The sequence below is a fragment of the Chlamydotis macqueenii genome, chromosome 15 (assembly GCF_036417535.1).
Source record: "Chlamydotis macqueenii isolate bChlMac1 chromosome 15, bChlMac1.mat, whole genome shotgun sequence".
NCBI classification, from domain to species: domain Eukaryota; kingdom Metazoa; phylum Chordata; class Aves; order Otidiformes; family Otididae; genus Chlamydotis; species Chlamydotis macqueenii.
Window position 1 is genome coordinate 12,056,505 of NC_141570.1, and position 20,105 is coordinate 12,076,609.

At 42.3% G+C, this 20,105-nt stretch overlaps 1 protein-coding gene and 1 long non-coding RNA gene across 6 annotated transcripts in view; one reads left to right on the forward strand and one right to left on the reverse strand.

Moving 5' to 3' along the window:
• Positions 1 to 20,105, reverse strand: part of CRAMP1 (cramped chromatin regulator 1) — a 53,387-nt gene that overhangs the window by 1,104 nt on the left and 32,178 nt on the right. For 4 of the 5 annotated variants that reach the window (XM_086760140.1, XM_086760137.1, XM_086760136.1 and 1 more), the window contains exons 11-21: positions 19,474 to 19,651; positions 18,227 to 18,408; positions 17,478 to 17,552; positions 16,246 to 16,327; positions 15,404 to 15,508; positions 14,205 to 14,383; positions 13,552 to 13,632; positions 11,956 to 12,190; positions 11,530 to 11,694; positions 10,806 to 10,951; positions 3,477 to 8,404 (exon numbers count right to left, since the gene is read on the reverse strand). In XM_086760140.1, coding sequence (XP_086616266.1) covers positions 8,240 to 8,404; positions 10,806 to 10,951; positions 11,530 to 11,694; positions 11,956 to 12,190; positions 13,552 to 13,632; positions 14,205 to 14,383; positions 15,404 to 15,508; positions 16,246 to 16,327; positions 17,478 to 17,552; positions 18,227 to 18,408; positions 19,474 to 19,651 — 1,593 coding nt within the window. In that variant the 3' untranslated portion in view covers positions 3,477 to 8,239. Of the gene's footprint in view, positions 1 to 3,476; positions 8,405 to 10,805; positions 10,952 to 11,529; positions 11,695 to 11,955; positions 12,191 to 13,551; positions 13,633 to 14,204; positions 14,384 to 15,403; positions 15,509 to 16,245; positions 16,328 to 17,477; positions 17,553 to 18,226; positions 18,409 to 19,473; positions 19,652 to 20,105 lie in introns of those variants that run through there. The other variant, XR_015260243.1, reaches the window with a different exon arrangement.
• On the forward strand, positions 290 to 3,324 carry LOC147598864 (uncharacterized). Its single transcript, XR_015260247.1, has 2 exons — positions 290 to 571; positions 2,888 to 3,324. It is a non-coding gene; the product is annotated as an uncharacterized LOC147598864 (long non-coding RNA).

Here is a 20,105-nt window from a genome sequence, read left to right on the forward strand (position 1 = left end):
GCCCATCATGTCGAGCAGCCCATCGAACGCCGCTCGCTCTCTCCAGATCCCGCCTGGCCGGCGCGCCTCGCAGAAGGAGGGAAGCAGGAACAGGGCCCGCCTTGTCGATCACCCTGACCACCTTCCATTGGTAACTCCGCGCGTCCGTCAGAGGAAAAGGCAGAGCGATTGGCTGAGAGGAGGAGCGCGGCGAGAGGCGGGAGGGCATTTAAAGGGCCAGACAGGGCGGTGGCCCCCGACAGCAAGTGGCCTTTTTGCTGCGGGAGCGCGGTCGGGCAGCCGCGCCGCCGCTCGCTTCGGGGCGTGCAGCGCCTTCCCCGCGGACAAGCCCAGCCGGCCCTGCCTCTCGGGCGATAAAACACCGGGTTTTGTCTACGGAGGAGCGGCGGGCACCCTGTGGCAAACGGCTGCCACAGCCCCGCGGGGGTGGAGGGCTCGGTTCGTGCTGCAGCCGTGCGGCCAGGCCGCTGCGGGCCCCGTGTGGGCTTTTCAGCCCAAAACGTCGGCGTGGAGCCGAACGCGGGAGGGAGACCCTCGTAAGGAATAACCTCACAGGCGCCTTTATATCGTGGTGACCTCAGCATCGCGCCTGAGGGGAACCCGAGGCTTCACCCGGCTGCGCCAGAGGGGAGCGGGCCGCCCCTCCGCCCCTCCGCCCCGCGGCAGCGACGTGACAGCCCGTTCGCTGGGATTCACCTCTCTGGTGTCTCGGGAAATGGTGCCCGTCAGTCGCTCGCAGCTCTGCGGCCGCAGCTGAGGCAGTGTTGGGCAAGTGCCATGTAAAAGCTGTTGGTTTCCTGGACAATCTGGTAGAGCCCACGCTCTGGACAAAACACCAAGAAAATAACACACCAAAAATACCTACTCTTAACTGCAACATCTTGCTTTGTTGTGTTTTTTGCTTTGCTAATAATTCTTTGTTTCCAACTCATTCTTTCTGTTTTGAGAGTGTTAAGTTTTGGTTAGTAAGGGCAAACCAGGATAATCTGTGAGAAAACAAAGTGGTAGGATTCTGTACCAGCTTTGACCTAAGGTGGAAAAGAGCTGAAGGTCTCTTAGCTGTGAGCCTTTGTGGTGGATGCGAGAACCTGCAAAGAGCTCAAACTTGGTCATATAGCCCAGTTTTCTGAGTATACAAGGTAGAGAGATGAGTCCTCACTCTGGAGGGAAAGGAAGCATTGAAGACTATTACTAATAAGGTTTTTGTTGGGCTTTTTAAAATGTTCTTTAATCTTGCATAGTTTAAGAACACTTGCAGTTTCTCAATGCATAATCAAACTAAAACTGCCATTGTATATTGCATAGACCAAAACGCTAAATGCTGGGCAGAGAACGGATTGAGAGCAGCCCTGAGGAGAAGGACTTGGGAGTGCTGGTGGATGAGAAGCTCAACGTGAGCAGGCAATGCGCCCTTGCTGCCCAGAAGGCCAACCGCATCCTGGGCTGCATCCCCAGCAGCGTGGGCAGCAGGGCGAGGGAGGGGATTCTGCCCCTCTGCTCCGCTCTGGTGAGACCCCCCTGCAGCGCTGCGTCCAGCTCTGGAGCCCCCAACATCAGAAGGACGTGGAGCTGCTGGAGAGGGTCCAGAGGAGGCCACGCAGATGATGGGAGGGCTGGAGCAGCTCTGCTGTGAGGCCAGGCTGAGAGAGCTGGGGCTGTTCAGCCTGGAGAAGAGGAGGCTCCGGGGAGACCTGAGAGCGGCTCCCAGTGCCTAAAGGGGGCTGGTGGGAAAGGTGGGGAGAGACTCTTCAGCAGGGCCTGGTGTGACAGGACGAGGGGTCATGGGTTTAAAATAGAGGGAGGCAGATTCAGATTGGATATTAAGAAAAGATTTTTACAATGCAAGTTGTAGAACACTGTCCCAGGTTGCCCAGAGAATGGTGGATGCCCCATCCCTGGAAACGTTTAAGGCCAGATTGGACAGGGATATGAGCAACCTGATCTGGCTGGAGATGTCCCTGCTAGCTTCCTCTGGGCTTTATTCAGTTTTGTCATAGAAAGCTTTGAAGACAAACACCACAGAACCTCTCTGGGCAACCTGTTCCTCTTTCTGATTGTCTTGAGGGTGAATAAGTTTTTCTGGTAGTGCTATATAAAACACAATGGCCTGAGAACAACCTCTACATCTAAGTACCTGCTTTTATCTGAAGCTGTGAAGGAAAAAAAGCTAGGGGGGAAAAAAAAAAACAAAACCAAACAAAACTAAACCACCCACCAAGATATATATACCCTTTTTATTGTACCCTTTTACTTAGGGTGGTTTTCTGGTTTGGTTTTTTTAGTTTTTTTTTTTTTCTTTTCTTCCCCTTGTTACTGGTGGCCATGGACAAAGACAGGACATTCAGGACAAACAGTCCTTTGGTTTGACTCATTTCTGACACTCGCAACTAGTGAACACTACTAGGGATGAAAGCTGTAAAGCCAAAAAAAAAAAAAAACCAACAAAACAAAACAAAAAAGCCCCCAAAACAACAACAAAAAAACCCCAAACAACAGAAGTCTTCTCTCCCTGTGATGAAAATAATTAAAATTCTGGGATGGAAGATGTCAATGGAAGTTATGCCACTGATTTCACTGAAACCAGAATTTTACCTTGGAAAGCTTGGCCCTATGGACACATTTTTAGCCCGGCCCCCCAAAGGGCCATTATTATGTAAACTGTTAGGACATACTAGTTGTTTAGCTTAAATAGTGTTAGAAATAGTATGGAACAGTAAGGATGTAAGAATCACAGCACAAGGTTGTGCTATTTGCTGTGCTGTCTGCTTAGCATTCCTTAGCATAAGCAGCTAGATTATAGAAGTCTTAAGCCGCGAGCTGTGAACTTCTTTTGAATTTTTACCGAGCTTATATACTTTTCCTGAGTTATGTAAAGGACGGCCCTGAGACTGGCACAGACTAGAGGATACGGAGGCAACGGCCATCAACAGCACTTGGCTGGTCTGGAGACCAAGCAAACCAGAAGAGAAGGAAGCTAGAGCAGACAACAACTGCCTGTTCCCCCCTTTGACGTCCTCTTTCTTGGCTGTTCCTATTTGGATGAGTTGCATCTATTGTTGACTGCTGCAGCTGGACAAGATGTGGACACTTAATGCTCTGTGGAGAAAGAGGAGGAATCCAATGTGGTATCAGAAGACTCCAGACCAGAAACTGGACCAAAAGGTGCACGTAAGCCACATGAAGAGCATGTGAGGGGCGGGTGCACGGATTGTAAGGGTGTAATTGTCCAGGGATTGCTTTGTTCAGGGTCCCTCTCCAGAGACACCCAGCTTGAGCTGAATGTTCTTCCCAGTTGTACCTTTTAAATAAATTATTTTTCTAAGATTTGATGCCTGAGACTCTGCTGCAGGATACCTAGGGTTCAAACCATGGGGATAACATCGGATGCCCAGATAGTCCCCGTACTACTTTAACATAAATAAAGGTTAAATGGAAAAATCTGATAGGGCATGAACAAGTAACACATTGGACATAAGTTAGACCAAGTATTAGTATGTATTTATGCACAAGAATAAAAACAGCTTTACAAGTTGAATTGGAAATTTAAACAGAGGAAGTTTAACAGCTTTTGTATATTATATTAAATAACCAAAACACCTTTTTTTCCAAAATTGGTAAAGAATAAATAATATAATTTACAATATGGTACAAAAAATAATCAGTAAGGACAGGCATTCTGCTTTATACATACACTATATAGGTATATTTATACTCTATAAAACAAATTCACATCTCAAACAAGCCAGAAACCTCAGATGATATGGCTTAAATATTATTAAAAGAAACAGCATTAAATTTTGCTGCCAGAACCATAAGCTCTAAAGCAGTTATCATGTTTCAGTAATTAATGATAACTTATTGCCGTAGTGCTTGCCAAGGTTTCACGTAGTTAACATTTACAAATTGCTGTGAAATTAAGAGATTCAAAGGTTTTAAAAGGTTAAAAAAAAAAAAAGTGCAGTACTTTCCTTACAAATGCATCCGAAGTCTGAGTGTAAAAAATAAAATGCAACTTAATTTCCACTCTGGCATCTGCGAAGTCAGTAAATGAGATGTCTTTATAGATTAGATTTGATCCGAGCCACTTAATTCAAATTAGAAATATAAAGAGGGCAGTCAAGAAAAGGCTTAACAGTGCCATATTAAAAACAATTAGTACTCCTATACTTAGTAGATTTAGTGATTAAGAACAAAATTAATTGTGTGGGTAATCAGGATGCAACAACACCCAGCAGAAAACCCAATTAGCACGCACATGCATGCACAGGCGGATCTGATTCTTAGGATGTAGTACTGCTTTTCACCCAGACTGCAATGACAACAAATACTGACTTCTTGACATTCACCTTGCTGAACTACTCAGAACTTCCTTATTGTATATAGTCACTAAACCAACGCAGGGAGAACCTAGAGCAATTAATACTAGAACTGGATGTTGATAGTGTCCCTTTGTCCTCTCCAACAACCTTACAGTGCCCCAAGAAGCTGTTAAGCTAAAAAAGTCACATTTACCTCAAAAACAATCCTGCGTGCATTTCAGAATAACTTGCTTGAATGTTTGCTTTGGATAGACTGACATGGTGACACGTTGCCCTGGTTTCAGCTGCTACTTCTTTTGGGGTCATGGAAGTAACTAAAATTGAAAAAGCGTTGTGTTCTACAAAAAAATAAACACACACACATAAGCATATGCCTGTGTGCGCGTACAGAATCACAGAAGGGTTTGGGTGGGAAGGGACCGTTAAAGCCCACCCAGTCCAACCCCCTGCCAGGAGCAGGGACATCTCCAACCAGATCAGGTTGCTCAGAGCCTCGGCCAACCTGGCCTGGAATGTCTCCAGGGATGGGGCATCCACCGCCTCTCTGGGCAACCTGGGACAGTGCTCCACCACCCTCAGTGTAAAAAAAGTCTTCCTTATGTTTAATTTACCTCTTTCTATCTTAAAACTAGTGGTCCCCATCTTTCTCATAAGCCTCCTTTAATTACTGAAAGGCGGATGTGGCGGCTGATCCCTCCCCCAATTTTTCACTTAGCAGTCTTAGGCACAAAGTGATGATAATTAGTATTGTAAAGCACATCCACCTAAAATCTAGAGCTGGTGGAATCAGAGGTGTAAGTAAACTTTCACATAAGGATAACAAATTTTGCATCAATTCCAAATCACCACAATGATCTAAGTTATTTTCAAGTCTTTCCCTGATAAGACTTACTTGTCCTGAAAGGGCTTTATTATTAAACTGCAGTTTGCAAAGCATGACATTTCTGAAATCAAATTCTGTTTCATAATGACAACTTTTAAGAGGCTGATGCCAAACACATTTCAAACCACAAAATTCTGAGTGCTGGACTGACCTCTGTCATTTCCACTTCGCTATTACCTGGTGCTCCAAGTCTACTTGCAAAGAGTCAGGATATTAAAGTTTCTGATCTTGTGGCATCATTAGAAATAAGCACTACGCTGACTTCTTTCTGCAATTCTATTATTCCCCTATGGCAACTGAATGGGCTGAGAAAGGGCAGCTTGACAGCTCCCTGTATCAGACAGCAGAAAGTCTTCATGCATCTTGAAGTGCTCTGCCCTATCGGTGCAGCGACACTAGCACTTATTCTAGGCAACCTGAGTCAAATCCAGTGTCACATCCACTCCATTACCAGCATGGGTAAAGCAGATGAAATGTTCATAAAGCTACCTAAATACACTGGAGACCATCAGGCTGGTCTTTCAATATTTAGAAGTTTAAGAATGAGAGTTCAGACTTTTTTTTTTATACAGTACTTCAGCAGAATGTATCACATCTCCTCCTGCATGTCTTGTAATCCATAGCCACAGCTACAGTAGGAGCCCTCTACTTTTGTCCTGTAAGTCTGAAGGATTTTTGGAGGTACAGCATATAGGATAATCAGCGTTACTAATGGAAACAATCTGGGAAAGTCCAAGTCAAAACACAGCTCAACTCCAAGTAAAACCTAAAAGTTTTAGAGGGAGTGACTCTGGAGATTAATGGGTGTCCTCTCCATACCAAGGGTGCATGCTCAGAACAATACATCTTCAGCATTAATTTTTCTGACAGCCTTCAACTTTTTATAGTCTAAGTTCACCTGACTTCCTGAAACTTGCATCAGAATTCTCAAAACAAGACTCTGTAAGAATGATGGAAGAGAAATGATGACAGAAGGACTTAATATCCCACATGACATGCAGTCAGAGTAAGAAGTTAGCCCACAGGTATTAAGTTGTCCGTTCTTCTAGTCATGACCATTTTTTTTGCTAGTAATATAGGTTTGCCTCCCTGCTGGGAACACCCAAGTGTACTAATGCTGGTTTTACACATCTATACGGTTCCTATGTCCAAGAGGAGAATGTAGCAACCTGATATGTGGGCTGTTGGAACGTAATCCAAATCTCACTGCTTTGTGAGTGAAATCAGGAAGGTTGCTCTGGGCCACACAAAAGGTGCATCAGGAAAACTGTTACCTTTTTTCTTAATGACAGAAAACATAAGGCAAACTATATAGCGGTTAAAAAAAATAATGTACATAAAGCAGGGTAAAGTGACTAGGATAAGAGCAAATCCAATCAGTGCATCTTGAGCAAGGCTGCAAGAAGAAACTCCCAGTCAAATGCCTTGTAAAAGTAGCTAAAGGCAGGTAGAACTACATCCACCAAGTATAGTGCAAGTGGGGAAAATGAAGCCCTGATAATAACCTAAGAGATGGAGATTTGTTTGCTTACCAATAATATAAAGTTGAGGTTTATATAGGACTAGCCCCTTGGGTAAGTTCAGAGCTACTTAAAATAAACAAGGGACATTCTCTTACTGGAGAAGCAGACAAGCGTTTAAAAAAGGGGCATAAGAAAGGTATTCTCTCTCATGACTGGTAGGAAAGGAAATGGGAAAAGTCTCCTGAGTTATAAAGGTAGAATCAACGGACAACCAGCTCTAGGGAAAGTAACTTTATATTCCTTTGAACTTGCTGGTATCAGGATTTGGGTTTTTAAAATATTAAAACACTAACATTTAATGCATAGGGATTCAGCAGAGGAACTACCACATCCACTAGTGCCTGGGAGTGACTGCAATGAAAACTGATGCCCTGAGGTACTACAGAGCACCTGGATTTCACAGAACAAGGAGGAAATAAGGAAAGAACTAAGGGATTAAGCTAGGACTTTACACCTCTCCTCTTCATGACACAAACCAGATCTCAACAACTTCAGTGTTACCATGTTATTTGTTTCTATACATCACAATATTATTTCCTATTTCCTCTCCCAGGTAAATCCTCAGTTTTTGTCAAGAAAGATGGAAATATATACAGATTTCCAGCAAAGCCAAGACTAATTGTAACAAAGCTTTCATAGTGATTCCAGAAAGCTCTTCTGCAGTTTTTTCCTGACTTAAAAAGCAACCGTTCTTCAGGTAAAGCAGGAAAGCACTTTCCCACTCATGTGATGGACTGTGCAATGTGATGAGGAATCTCAAAGGTGGAGAATATGAGTGCAGTCAGGATGATGATAATTGTGACATGTGATGGAATTTAAAAAGAGAGGAAACTCCTCAAGGATCCATGCAGTCTAGGAGGAAGGTGAATCAGAGGTCCCCTACAAAACAAGAAAGCAGGTACGTGCCCTTGCTGGAATGGTCAGACAAAAAAAACAGAGCCAAAAAACCAGAATAATCTATAAAAACAAAGCATTGTAGAGTCACAGCGCCTTTGAAAAGAGTGCAAGAAATTTCAGTTTGACTGACTGATAAAAAGAGTGCCAACCAGGACATGTCAAGATGCAAATGGTTCCCATTCCCACTCCCACCCTTCACCCTCCACAACTTCAATGTGGATCCCAAATCATGGCATTTTGATTATTATGCAAAAATAATTCATGTAGGGGAGCTTCCAGCAATACCCTTCCCTGCTTGAGCTTCTTGCTTAGGCCATTCCAAAGTACCAGTCCAGGACTGTCCCATAAACCTGCCATCTTATGTCACTGACACAGGGGTCGCACCATTTCCTGTAATACTATTCCATGTTTTGTTGTTCCCAGTATATTGCACATTCCAGGACTTGCAAGTATTTCTTCAGACCTTTGAAGACAATGCCTCTCTTTTAGAAAGAAGCGTACAAGACAGGGACAACTGAGCCTCAGCTGTTTCTCTACAACCTGCTCTTGCCATGGTCCAGCACTGCAAAGTCCAACTTTAGCTGAGCAGTCTCCACCAGCCTGCTAGTCTCATACACTCACTGTGAGAGATCCCCAATTGGGGGACCACCACCTCCTCCATCAAACAGAATTTCCCTGCGGGTTGGCTCAGGTATCGACAGTTCCTGGGCAAGGTCATTAAAACGAGATATGTAATCTATGCTGTTCTCATTCATCATGCAAGCCAGCTGTGAATCCACCACCTAGAAGAGTCATGAGAGAAAAGAAGAGCTACACGTTAGTGGAAATTTCACAGAATCACAGAATTGTTCATGTCAGAAGATCTTGAGATCATTTTGTCCAACCACTCTTCTCAAGCAGGGTCAGCTAGAACAGGCTGACCTGGACTTGTGTCCAGTCAGGTGTTGAATTATCTCCATGAATGGAGATTCCACAACCTCTCTGGGCAACCTGTTTCGATGTTTGACCACTCTTACATTTAAAAAGTTTTCTTGTCTTCAGGTGGAATTTAATGTGTTTCAGTTTGTGCCCACTGCCTCTTGCCCTGAGAAGAGTTTGGCTCCCTCATCTTCATTCCCAGTCTCTCCTCTCATGAAAGATACACTTTATCTCATTTTATCTGAGTTAAAGAATAGCTCTTATCTATAGCTAAATGTAAGCCTCTTAAACAAACCCAAACAAACACAAAAACCCCACCAAGAAAACCCGTCTCTACTCTCAATGGGCCTTACCCGCCTATCCTTCATTCAGCATTAAGGTGCACTAGTAGATGCACTGCACAAAAACTCTGCAGATGTTACCTCTAACATAATAACTGCATTTGTAAACAAAACTTGGATTCTGCAGGACGCTTAATAAAAGGCCTTTCAAAATTCTCCCATCATTAAAGCCATTTTCAAATGATACCTGCTTCCTCTGAAGACTCCCACTCAAACCCGCATCTCCCAAAACAGCTGCTCTGGTGTGCCTAAAATGGTGTGCTCTGTTTGCTTCTGAAGGCAGTTTGTAAGATCAAGGGCTGCAACGTCACTTCAAATTCACACGAACAAATGACCATATATTCCTTTAATTAACACACACACCTTGACAGATTCTCACCACCAAGTCAACAGAATTTTCCTATTTATCCCAGGAAGTGGAGCTGTGTGTGGAGTCTGAAGCTGCCAAGGGCACATTAAAACAGCATAAGCTTGCTGCAGCTTCTGGATACAAGGTCTGTACAGAACCTCCTTATCCAAATCCAAAGGGCAATGGAGGAATGACATTTTCTTTCCATAAGGACAAGCCCCCACAAACTTCCAATGATGTTACACTGAGTCAAGGACTGTAAGCTGTAGGATAATTAAGACTAGAATGGACCTTCAGAGGTCTCTAGCTCTACCTCCTGCTCAGAGCAGGGTCACCCAGGAGGCCAGACCAGCTTACTCAGGGCCTTATCGATGTTACATCTTGAAAATCTCTGAACACAGACAATGCACATCATCTCTGGGCAACCTGTTTCGCTGCCTGACTGCCCTCAGGGTGAAAAAGTTTTTCTTTCTATGTAGTCAGAACCTTTCTCAATTCAGCTTTTGCCTGTTCCTCCCACCATGCATCACCACTCCGTGAAGGGCCTGGCCACACCTTCTTGATGACGTCCCCGCAAGGACTGGCAGGCAGTTAGGTCCCTTCCATCCTGAAGCCTTCCTCAGGCTGAATAAGGCCAGTACCACCAGCCTGTCCTCACAGACAGGTGGTTCGGCCCCCTAACTGTCTTGGTGGCCCTCTGCTGAACTTGCTTCAGTTTATCTACATCTTTCCTGTATCAGCTGCTCAAAACTGATCACAATATTCTAGACATGGTCTCTCAGCTGTTGAGTAGAGTGGGATAATCATCACTTTGTCTGATCTACTGCTGTGGTCCTGCTGGAACACCCCATGACACTGGTCATCTTAGCTGCCACAGAACATCCTGGCTCCTGATCAGCTCGCTGTCTATCAAGTTGCCCAGGTACTTCTCAGCAGAGCTGTGTCCTAAACAGTCAGTCCCCAGCCTATATTGCTGACGGGGTTATTCCCTCACAGGGGCAGGATTTTCCTGGCACCTCTTTCCTCCAGTCAGTCTCTGTTCCTCTGAAAGGGAGCTCTGCATATCAAAGCCTTAATAACTACTGGTTAACTACTCTTTCCCTTCGAAGGATTTCAAAACAGAAGGATAATTCTGCCAACAGAGAAAATAACTTGGCAGCACAGGACCTTCTGCCATTCTCTCAGGTAACTTAGTATTAGCCATTTCCTGCTTCTTCCCTCTGGACCTATTCATTTTTTCTAACAGCCCTCCAACTATAATGCAGCTGTGTTAATACTAACCTTTCTCTCATGTTCAGTATTTTCAATTCCTGCTCTACAAAGCAGGACACACAAAACAGAAGGATTACAACTCTCTCTGTCAAAACAAAGATCTGTCCAACATGACCTCCACCAGCTTCTTGCACCAGCTCTTGTGCAGTATACCCTCAACTCAGTTTACATCTCTCCGTTACCTGTAACTGTGTTTTACCAAGCTAAAGTGCAGAAGTCAAAGCATCTTTGCCTTAAGTATTTCAGGAAGGTATGAGGGACAATATACAATAACACTGCACTAAAAAAGGAGGCAAGACATACCTCTGCTACATCTGCCAGAGACCGTGACACAAAAGAGTCCCGTGAGTTTCCATCCAGAAGGCTAGGTCCCAGTAAGGAGGTGCCACTGGCAGTCCCAACAGGAGTTGGCAACATTTTTCGTCCCTTCTCGGGGGAGATGAAACTTGCTATAAAGAACAGGCACATCCGTAAGTCACTGCACTGAATGTTTGCCAATTGGGAAGACAAAGAGAAGGACAAGGAAATAGAAAATGTAGGACAGGTATCTATTTTTTCTGTCTCTTAAAAATTATGTGTTACCAGCATGAACACCATCAGCACACTGCTAAGGATACAGGCACTCATTACACTGGCCCCACTAAATATTAGTTAAAAAAACCCACCAACCAAAGCCCAAACAAACCTAGTGAACTCATGTCTTTGAGATTACGCTCACCAAGCACAGAACAAAGCCTGTTTTTCCAACAGCAGAGCCAAGGGCATCTTTTCATTTTGGCGGAACAGCCAAAACGTCTCAACCTAAGATGAGTCAGGCTCCAAACAGACTACAAAGAACTGCCAAGGAATTATTTGTCCCAAGGTATGGGCCCCAATCTAGCAAGAGGATCTTTTCAGGAACAGACTTGTAAACAGAAAGAAAACGTATGCAAGGCAAGTTTGGTTTTTGTTTTGTTTTGGTGGGGGTTTTTTGTTTTTTAAAGGAAAGATGTTCTCTTGTGCCAGTTCTTTGCATATGGACACTTACAAAACAAGCTGCTGAGAGACGAGTCTGTGGAGTCATTGGGGTACCACTGGGGATCATGGCTGGGAGAGGCAATCCAGCTCTGTTGAGGACTACTGGATGGGGACGGAAGACTTTTGGAGCTGTCACTGCCATTCAGCTTTGCAGGAGAGAGAGAAACACCTTCACCTGTAAGCCAATGTAAGGAATCACCGATTCAGTCAATGCAGTAGTTATAGGACACTGCACCAATTTTTGTGTAGAAAGGAAAAAAGAAAATCACCAACAAAACCCCTCATCTAGCTAGAAAATAAAGGCTAAGCACATAATTTTATTTCCAACAGATATTAAGAAAAAAAACAACCAATAATTGCTTCTTGGAAAAGTTTCTGCTGACATGTAAGATGATAATTAATTTAATAGGAAGACTTTAGCTAAGCTCAGACTTACTGTATTGACCAGAGCTGATAGCTATTTCAATGATAGAATCACTGATTTGAGTGGCAGGTTCTCCTTGAGAAAGCACATCTTCAGGTGGTCCAGGCAGAGAAATATCCAAGAGAGCAGAAACGTTTGGAGGAGAGAGCCGGGTACTGGAAGCCTCTGATGAGGGAACGGGAGGAGTGGAAAGACTATTTGGCAGAGGAGTCTTGGATAGCTCTGACAGAGAAAGGACTGATGTGCCCTGTTACAAGAAACAGAGTTAATTGTTCATGAATTTATGAAGGATTTGGAAATCTGTCTGAAAAGCAACAGCTTAGCTCCTAAGCATCAGATTAAAATCAGACTTTAAGGGGAAGCAGGGGAAGATAACTAATAATCCAGCAGCTAATATTCCTAAAATTTTAGGAATATATTATTATTTATATAATAAATTTATATTATTTTCCTAAAAAATATCTGTAAGCATAAACAAATATGCTTCAGCCCATATCCTGCCAAATCATCTGAAAAAAAATACGGGTCTGTAACATTCCAAAGAGTATTTAATGGGGTCTACATAACATAAACAAGCATAATAATAAAATTAACATGATTTTGATGAACCTACAAGATAGTTATTAAGAATTAAGTATTAATTTGCCTTTGTATATGGAAAAAAGCCTAACTGCTTGAGAAGTATATAATTATTTTAGACTGCTAACTCACTTATCTTTACAGCCAGACTTCACAAAACTCAATTAATCTTTCTAAAACAAGTCTTTTTAGTCATCATACCTCACCATAGAGCTGTGATTTTTTTCTGATGCAATATATACAAAGCTGTCCTGAGAGCAAGAACCAGAACCTAAGGTCCCATTACCACAAAAAACATCTAGTAGATTCATGCCCTAACATCCGTGCTACAAAAAAAAAAACCAACCAAACAAAAAAACTTCCTTTCCTTTATCTTTCCAATCAACTAATTTGACCTTTTTTGCACGTACCTGTCACAGGAAGGGTGGAAAAGTGCTTCCACTGAAAAAAAGAAAAGCCTATATTCTGATGCTTAAGTATCTAACCAAGGTCCTGGATCTCACTGGAGAAGGAAGTTGGGGATAGGATTGCAACACTCTTAAAACTTAGGTGCTGCCACAGTTACTTTTTAAGTATCTATGTCATACCGGATCCAGCATGAAGAAAAGTGGTTCCTTGAAGAGGATGCTGGTATTACAATCACGCTTTTAGTCTTAATATTCCTCCTTCAGCAACATACAAGCAGCAGGACTGCCAATTGCTGAAATCTTTCTTTGTGATGTCTAAAATACACATGTATGATACAGCAGAGCAATTATAAACTCCTCCACTCTATCAAGAAATACCCACAACCTGGTTGTCCTTCAGAGGTCAGCGATTGTCAGCTTTGCTTTGTTTTTTAGAGAATGGCACACACATAAATTTAAGTAGCTTTCCTAAATTTCTTCAGATACTAGAGATTTCAATTCCCACGACGCAGTACCAATGGTGTACAATTACCTGGCAACAAGGGGTTTTAACTAGTAATACCAGTGCTGTTTTCAGAACGCTACCCATTTCATACAACCATTCTTTCAACACATACTCTACCTGGAAATCATCAGGAACTGCCTCCTGCTCAGGCCGTGCTGGTAGGCTGATGAACGGAACCCGACACCCAGGGCCCGAGCCCTAGAAGCACAACAGAAATCATGTAAGGGACAAATGTTTACGTGAGATGCTGCAAATATAGCTGGAAAGGCGAGAGACAAGTGTGTATCACCATTTATGCATGCTCTTTCTACATACCATGCCTTTCAAAACCATCCATCAACTCCCTGAGAAAACAATATGGCCCAGTCTGGGTCTCAATGAAAGAAACAGCAAGGGGACATCACAGTTTCCATTCCAAATACACCCCTAAAAGTCCATGTTTTGCCCCACATTTGCTCATGAATTACTGTCTATTAAAATGCTACTGTTTCTTTTCAAGCCCAGATTTCCAGATGGCCAACCTCAACAATCAATAACTGAAAGCTATTCTGTAAGATGGAAATCTGTTCAATGCGATGTTGATTTGATCCCTCAACCCTCTATACAAAATACACACTATACAACCTAGATTGGCTTTGCCATGACAAAAGTGTCTAACAGCAAGCTCCAGGAGAAAGCTCACCGCAGAGTCATTAACAATACAGCTTTTTCACACGCTGGAAGAGCAAGACCCTCAACTACTTTAAAAAGCACGCTCAGGAGACTCTGACCTCTACAGTGGTGATGGAGCCTCCATTCTGATGTGCTACTGTTGACTCCTGTCCTGTCAGCACCGTGGTCACTCCTTCTGGTGACAATGGAGACACGCCCGACAAACCATCTGCATCCAGGACAGGCACAGGGCTGCCAGGGATAATACCAGCACTTTTAGCTGCCAAGTCGATAGCACCTTTTGTGAAACAAAAAAAGCAAAAAACACATTACAAGCCTTTTCTTCAGGCAATTACTTTGTTGTGACTCATCTAAAAGGTGATTTTTTTTTAACAATTGCCCAGAGTCAAAACTTAACACATGCAAAAAGTGAGAATGGTAATTATCTGATCAGCTATTATCAGTTGCTCCTCTTCACAAAGTATAACATTTCTTTCAGCTAAAATGTTTAGTTTTTCTGCTCTGCTCCAACATGTTATCAGGTATATCAAAACAGATAAGAGAAACATCCTAGTTCTCTCCCCCTGCCCTTTCCTTCTATTTTATTTTCTTTTTTTGGTCCTGCAAATTGTTTAGTATTTGGTTACACAATTTCTAGAAACTTCCTACGGTTTACTAGAGGAACTATAAAAACATAGCCTTATTTTGTTACCTTGTCTGTAGCAGCCATTTAGACTCAATATAAAAAACTTATGTTGTTGCAGGGTCAACTTCACTCAGATCTTTTAAAACTCACTTAAAATATCGGAACACCTTCCCATCACAGAGAACCCTCTAAGTAAAACACAGAGGCAGTTATAGTTTTCACCTCACTAATCATTCTAATTATGGGACCCATTCCTTTGCTGCAGGACCATATTTGCTCAGGGTACACCGGTATGTTTTTTTCTTATAGAATTCATAATCTCACATTAGCAGATAAGCTGTTTAAAAGTTTCTTTCAAATATGTCACAACCTCTTCTCAAAGTGGTCTTACAATGAAACATCACAGAAGTGCTCAACTTTGGTTACAAATTCTAAGCCCTTGTTTTGCCTGCAGGTCAAACACAGCGAAGGAACCTAGTACAGCCTGGCCCACGACTGCCTGCTCCCTTTCTGCAGTCACAAAGCCACAGGAAGTAAGATATCATTAACACAGCTGTTTTCTTCAGCTTCCAAAGGCACTAATGATTCTACCTAGGAAACAGAAACCAACAATGCAACATTATACAGATCACAAGAGACCATGACTCTCACTCTGCTTAAGAAATTACTTACTAGACAGATGGTTGGTAGCCTGTGTTGGAAGAACTTTGGGCACAATTGGACGAGAAACAGCAGCTTTAGTCAGTGAGGACTGGATTGGCCGAAACGAACCTCTCCCTAGGGTGAAGGATTAAATACCTCTCAAGCAAATGAAATCTAACATCTTTAAAGCAGGGCACAACACAGTTCAACGGAAGCAAACAAATTCCAAGCAGTAGTGAGTTCTGGGAATGCAAGCAGCGGAGACGATGAAACAGACGTGAAATAGTAACGCAAGCTCACCAGTGCCTTATCACAAAAATGCAACAGCAAGTGTTGCTGTGTTATTGAAGCCGCTTTAATTATTTCCAATGAAGGTAACTTTAAGGTCTCATATTGATTTTAAGCTGGGAAGAGGGATCACCTGTACTACCACTGTACTCAAGAGTGTATCAGCAGAAAGGACAAATGGGTAGCATACTGATTTACTGTGAAATTTAGATAGTATCCCAAGTACTACGAAAAGTCCATTATAAAACCTAGACAAATGATTATATCCTACAGAAAAAAATTCTTATCCAAGTAATTTATTCTAAAATTTTGTCTCCTTGTAAAGAACTCCTTACTCTTCCCTGCTTTCAATACTGGGAAATGGAAGAAAAAAATTTCTATCATAATCATGACTTGCTTAACAATGATCCAGGAGAATAATCTCATCATCCTGTAGGAAGCAATTCAAGCAACTGGTAAATGACTCTGTGGTTTTGAATGGGTATCTTCCTCTTTTTAGAAATTATTCCTTTATGCAGTTTTAAGGGACGCCTTCCAGTCCATCTCATGGTAGCGTAAGAGTGACAGAAGATATGAAGACTCACCTGTAATAGAGGAGTTGGATAAGATAGAAAAGGAACAGACATGCTGGGACGGATTTCCAGATGGCCTGGGGAGCAGTGTTCTCTATGTGACAGAAACAATAAACCAAAACATATTTAAACACAGAACAGAGGGTAAAGCTCATTTTCTATGGCACAGAAGTTAATGACACCTTCCGGAATAAGCAGAGTATTTACATGACATGACTATAATGCAACAGACACAGCAATAAGGTCTGTGTAATCTTGAGAAAGAAGCTACAGATAGGAATCGTGTGTTTTCTCTGCAAACTACTGTAAGAGAGAATTTCCACATGCACAATTCTCAGAGAAATGCTAATTAGAACTATATTCCTTTCTGATTATTCTTGTAGTAATTTTCAAGCCTCCCACAGAATTACAGCAGGTGTGAATTTATGAGGCAGCTGTTATGTACTTGGGAGCTCTTAAAACCAAAAGAATTGCATAGACCAGACTATCTCAGTACCAAAAATTAGTATGTATGTTATTTCTAGGTCTCCTACTCCTCCTCCATTGACACTTGGTAACTTTGTTTTCCCCAAACAAGTTTCCATTATTTCGGTTTTAGATTTAGATTTAGTATGTTTTCCACCTGACACAAGTCCCTAGGACAAGCCCGCAGTTTCATGCTGGCATGTGCCTTTTGCTGGGCTATCAGAGTGGTGTGAGGGAGATTAACGCCTGCCTACCACCAGAGTTCCATGACAACAGGCTGCCTCTTTGGAAGTTCAATTCTTCCCCAGAAATCACTGTTCTTTCAAATAGCGTTATGTTTTATTTCACTACGGAGGTTTATACTCACCTCAACTTAATAGCCATTAGTGGGTAGGAAGCAGGAAAAAAATATCTAAAGGGAGACCTGTTGCAATAGCACTGACACATCAGGATACCACATGGACACACCGCCTGCCAATTAATACAGCAGGCCAAAACAGTAGAACCTGCTTTCACATGAGGGGCTTTTTTATTTTTTCCAAACTACCTCATGCACCGGGTTCTACTATTGTTGACATTCCTCGTACAGGGAATATAACATGGCTGGTTACAACACAGACTGAAGTGCTCATTCCTTCGTATTTTCAGCTTCACCTTTCCAGCGGGTATATGAGTGAAGTTCAGTTTTTTTATTTCAGTTAGGTGCAAATCATTATAGCCTTACTGATAGCTATTCAGGAAGCAAAACAGACATTTCACACTTTACAAATTGTTCTGACCTGTACTACTAATGGCTTCCGCAAGTGCCTGTTCCGTAACTTCCTTGGCTTTGGCAAGAAGAAGTCCGACTGCATCTGGACAAGAACAGGAAATGCATTAGAAAGTATTTTAAGCATAAAACAAATTCTAACAGAATAAATTATCACCCTCAAACTCTGTTTTTCAATAAAGCTGTAACTATTTATTAAGATACTGTGTTTTGTTTCAGACAGGAGAATATTCTTTCTGCTAGAGTAGGAAAATTTTCCACTAGGAATGTATTTTTTTTTTCTTCTTGTTTTACGGAGATAAAGTTTTCTCCCCACAAAAGCCATTTCACTACTTAACTACCACAACTTGCTATGAAGTTGTTACTGGGATTGTATATACAAAAATAAAATAAGTATTTGAATTATATACAGTAATTAGGTTGTATTAAAATTAGCTGCATGATAAGAAGGGTATCAGTTCTGCTAAAGCTGGCAACGATATTTGCTGGAGCAACTTAATTAGAGAGCGAACCAGTTTCATCAGGCTGTGTGATGGCACAGAGATTCAGGTCTGAAGAGGCAATGTCACTTCAAAGCATAGTTACATAGTCAAAATCTGACTAATCTCAGCTAATATAACGTTGTGCTTGGGCTTCGCTATGAAGCAGTGCTTCTAGCAATGCTCATGCTTTCTGATGAACACAAAAACCCCATAACAGCTACCAGAAGCTGGCTCAGGCACAATATGCTATTTTTTTTCATTCAGTCATCTCACTTACACTGATTGTGTCTAAGTGTTGCCGGAAAGTCAGTTCTGCTTCTTTGCTAGGCAAGAAGAGTTTCCCATGGCGGCTGTTGGGTGGCAGAGTTGTAGGAACTGCAAAGAGTCCACCATCTGCATCAGTGCTTCCAGAACTTGAAGGACCAGCCACCAAGAGAGGTCTAGGGAGGTTTCTCAAGCCTAGAAGATTTTAATAGCAATTTAACGGAAGTAAAGTGAAAACAAAAAGAAAATAGCTATTTAGTAACTGAAGGAGTATACAGAGAGCTGCGACTTATGGATTCTGGCTCTGCCACCATCTGTCCATGATTTCAAATCATGAAACTCTGATACTTGAGTTTTCCCACCTGCAAATTGACAGTATTTACCTGCTTCACAAGGACACTGCAAACATTCGCTTGCTTTGAAATCCTTGGAAAGAGGTTAAATACAATCTTATGCTACTAAACAAGCTAGAATTTAAGCACCAGCTTTTAAGCCCCACACAGACTGTGTTAACCAGTTTATCTATTCAGCTTGTAGAAATACTCAAGGGCCCTTCCCACTGAACAAACTATATCCACCATTCCTTTTGTAGGGGAAACCACACCATGTTGTAGAGCACCAGGTAAACTGCTCATGGTCCGTCGCTTCTAACAGCATGGGTGTGAAAAGGACAGCATGAGAACCACAGTTGTTCCCAGTAACCCTGACACCTTCACAGACTTTATTCTAAATTCATGAAATATTTGCTGGCAAATGCAACTGGACTGAAGCGTAGAACTGAAATTCTTGGTCTGCAGGGCTAGGGCTCACAAATTCCAGCAGCTGTACCTTCTATTAAAATAAAAGGTAATGCATAATCATTCCGTATTTCATAATGGCAGAATGGCACAGAAAAATGTCAGTAATTATTTTATCAACAAACTTTACACCATATATTTACTGTTCTGCTCTGTAAGCCTTCACTCTCCTGATATCCCATACCCTGCATCAGTCAGTTCCTACGGAATGCCAGCAAGAGGAGTAAGAGGAGTTCTGGACTGTAAACTGTACTACTAACACGCATCGTTTTTCAAGATTCAAAGAAGTACTGAACTTAGGAGTACTCTAAAGCAAATGAACACATACCAATGTTCTTAAATCAGTGAAGTTCCTAGGAGTAACACCACTCATTCTGCCAGCATTACATTACTAGGATGTACTCATCACGGTATGAGGTACTAACGCTCTGACCTCTTGAAATGCATTTGAATGAATATTCACCTGAGGAGCTGGGAGCAGCACCAGGAGAAAAAGTCTTGTTGTTGCGAAGAGTAGACTGATTTCGTGCACAACCTGGACTCCTGGTGCTGACAGCAATCACCTTTCCCGGAGGAGTCAGGGACTGCTCCTCTTGAGCAGGCTTTATAGGTGACGTGGCAACAGAGTTCATCTCGGGTGTCTACAAATGCACACACATGAAATGTCTAAAAATGTGTACTGCTAGAACAAATACATTGTTAAACTCAGTCTACTTAGGAAGCTTAAAAAAATAATGTGACATATTACAGTATCTTTAAGTACTCTAACCAATAACTATGTGTGTGGTGGGCAGCTAAAATTCCCTTCCTGTGCATTCAGCAGTGTCAAATGTCATTGGTTCAGTATCGTTAATTTATATTACAATCAAGTTAGCGCTGAACAAGCTTGACACACTGTGCTGCACCACCCCAGGATAAAAAGGGGGTGGGGGTGGGGAGGTAAAGACACAGATTTGTCCCAGTAATGCAAAAGATTGGTCTTTTTTTAACTCAGTGCAAAATTGATTTTCATAAACTATAATCATCCAGAGGGCTCCTCTGGTTGGAAGAATACCTGGACAAAGGTATCTTGCTCTTAATTCTGATGAAGTAGAG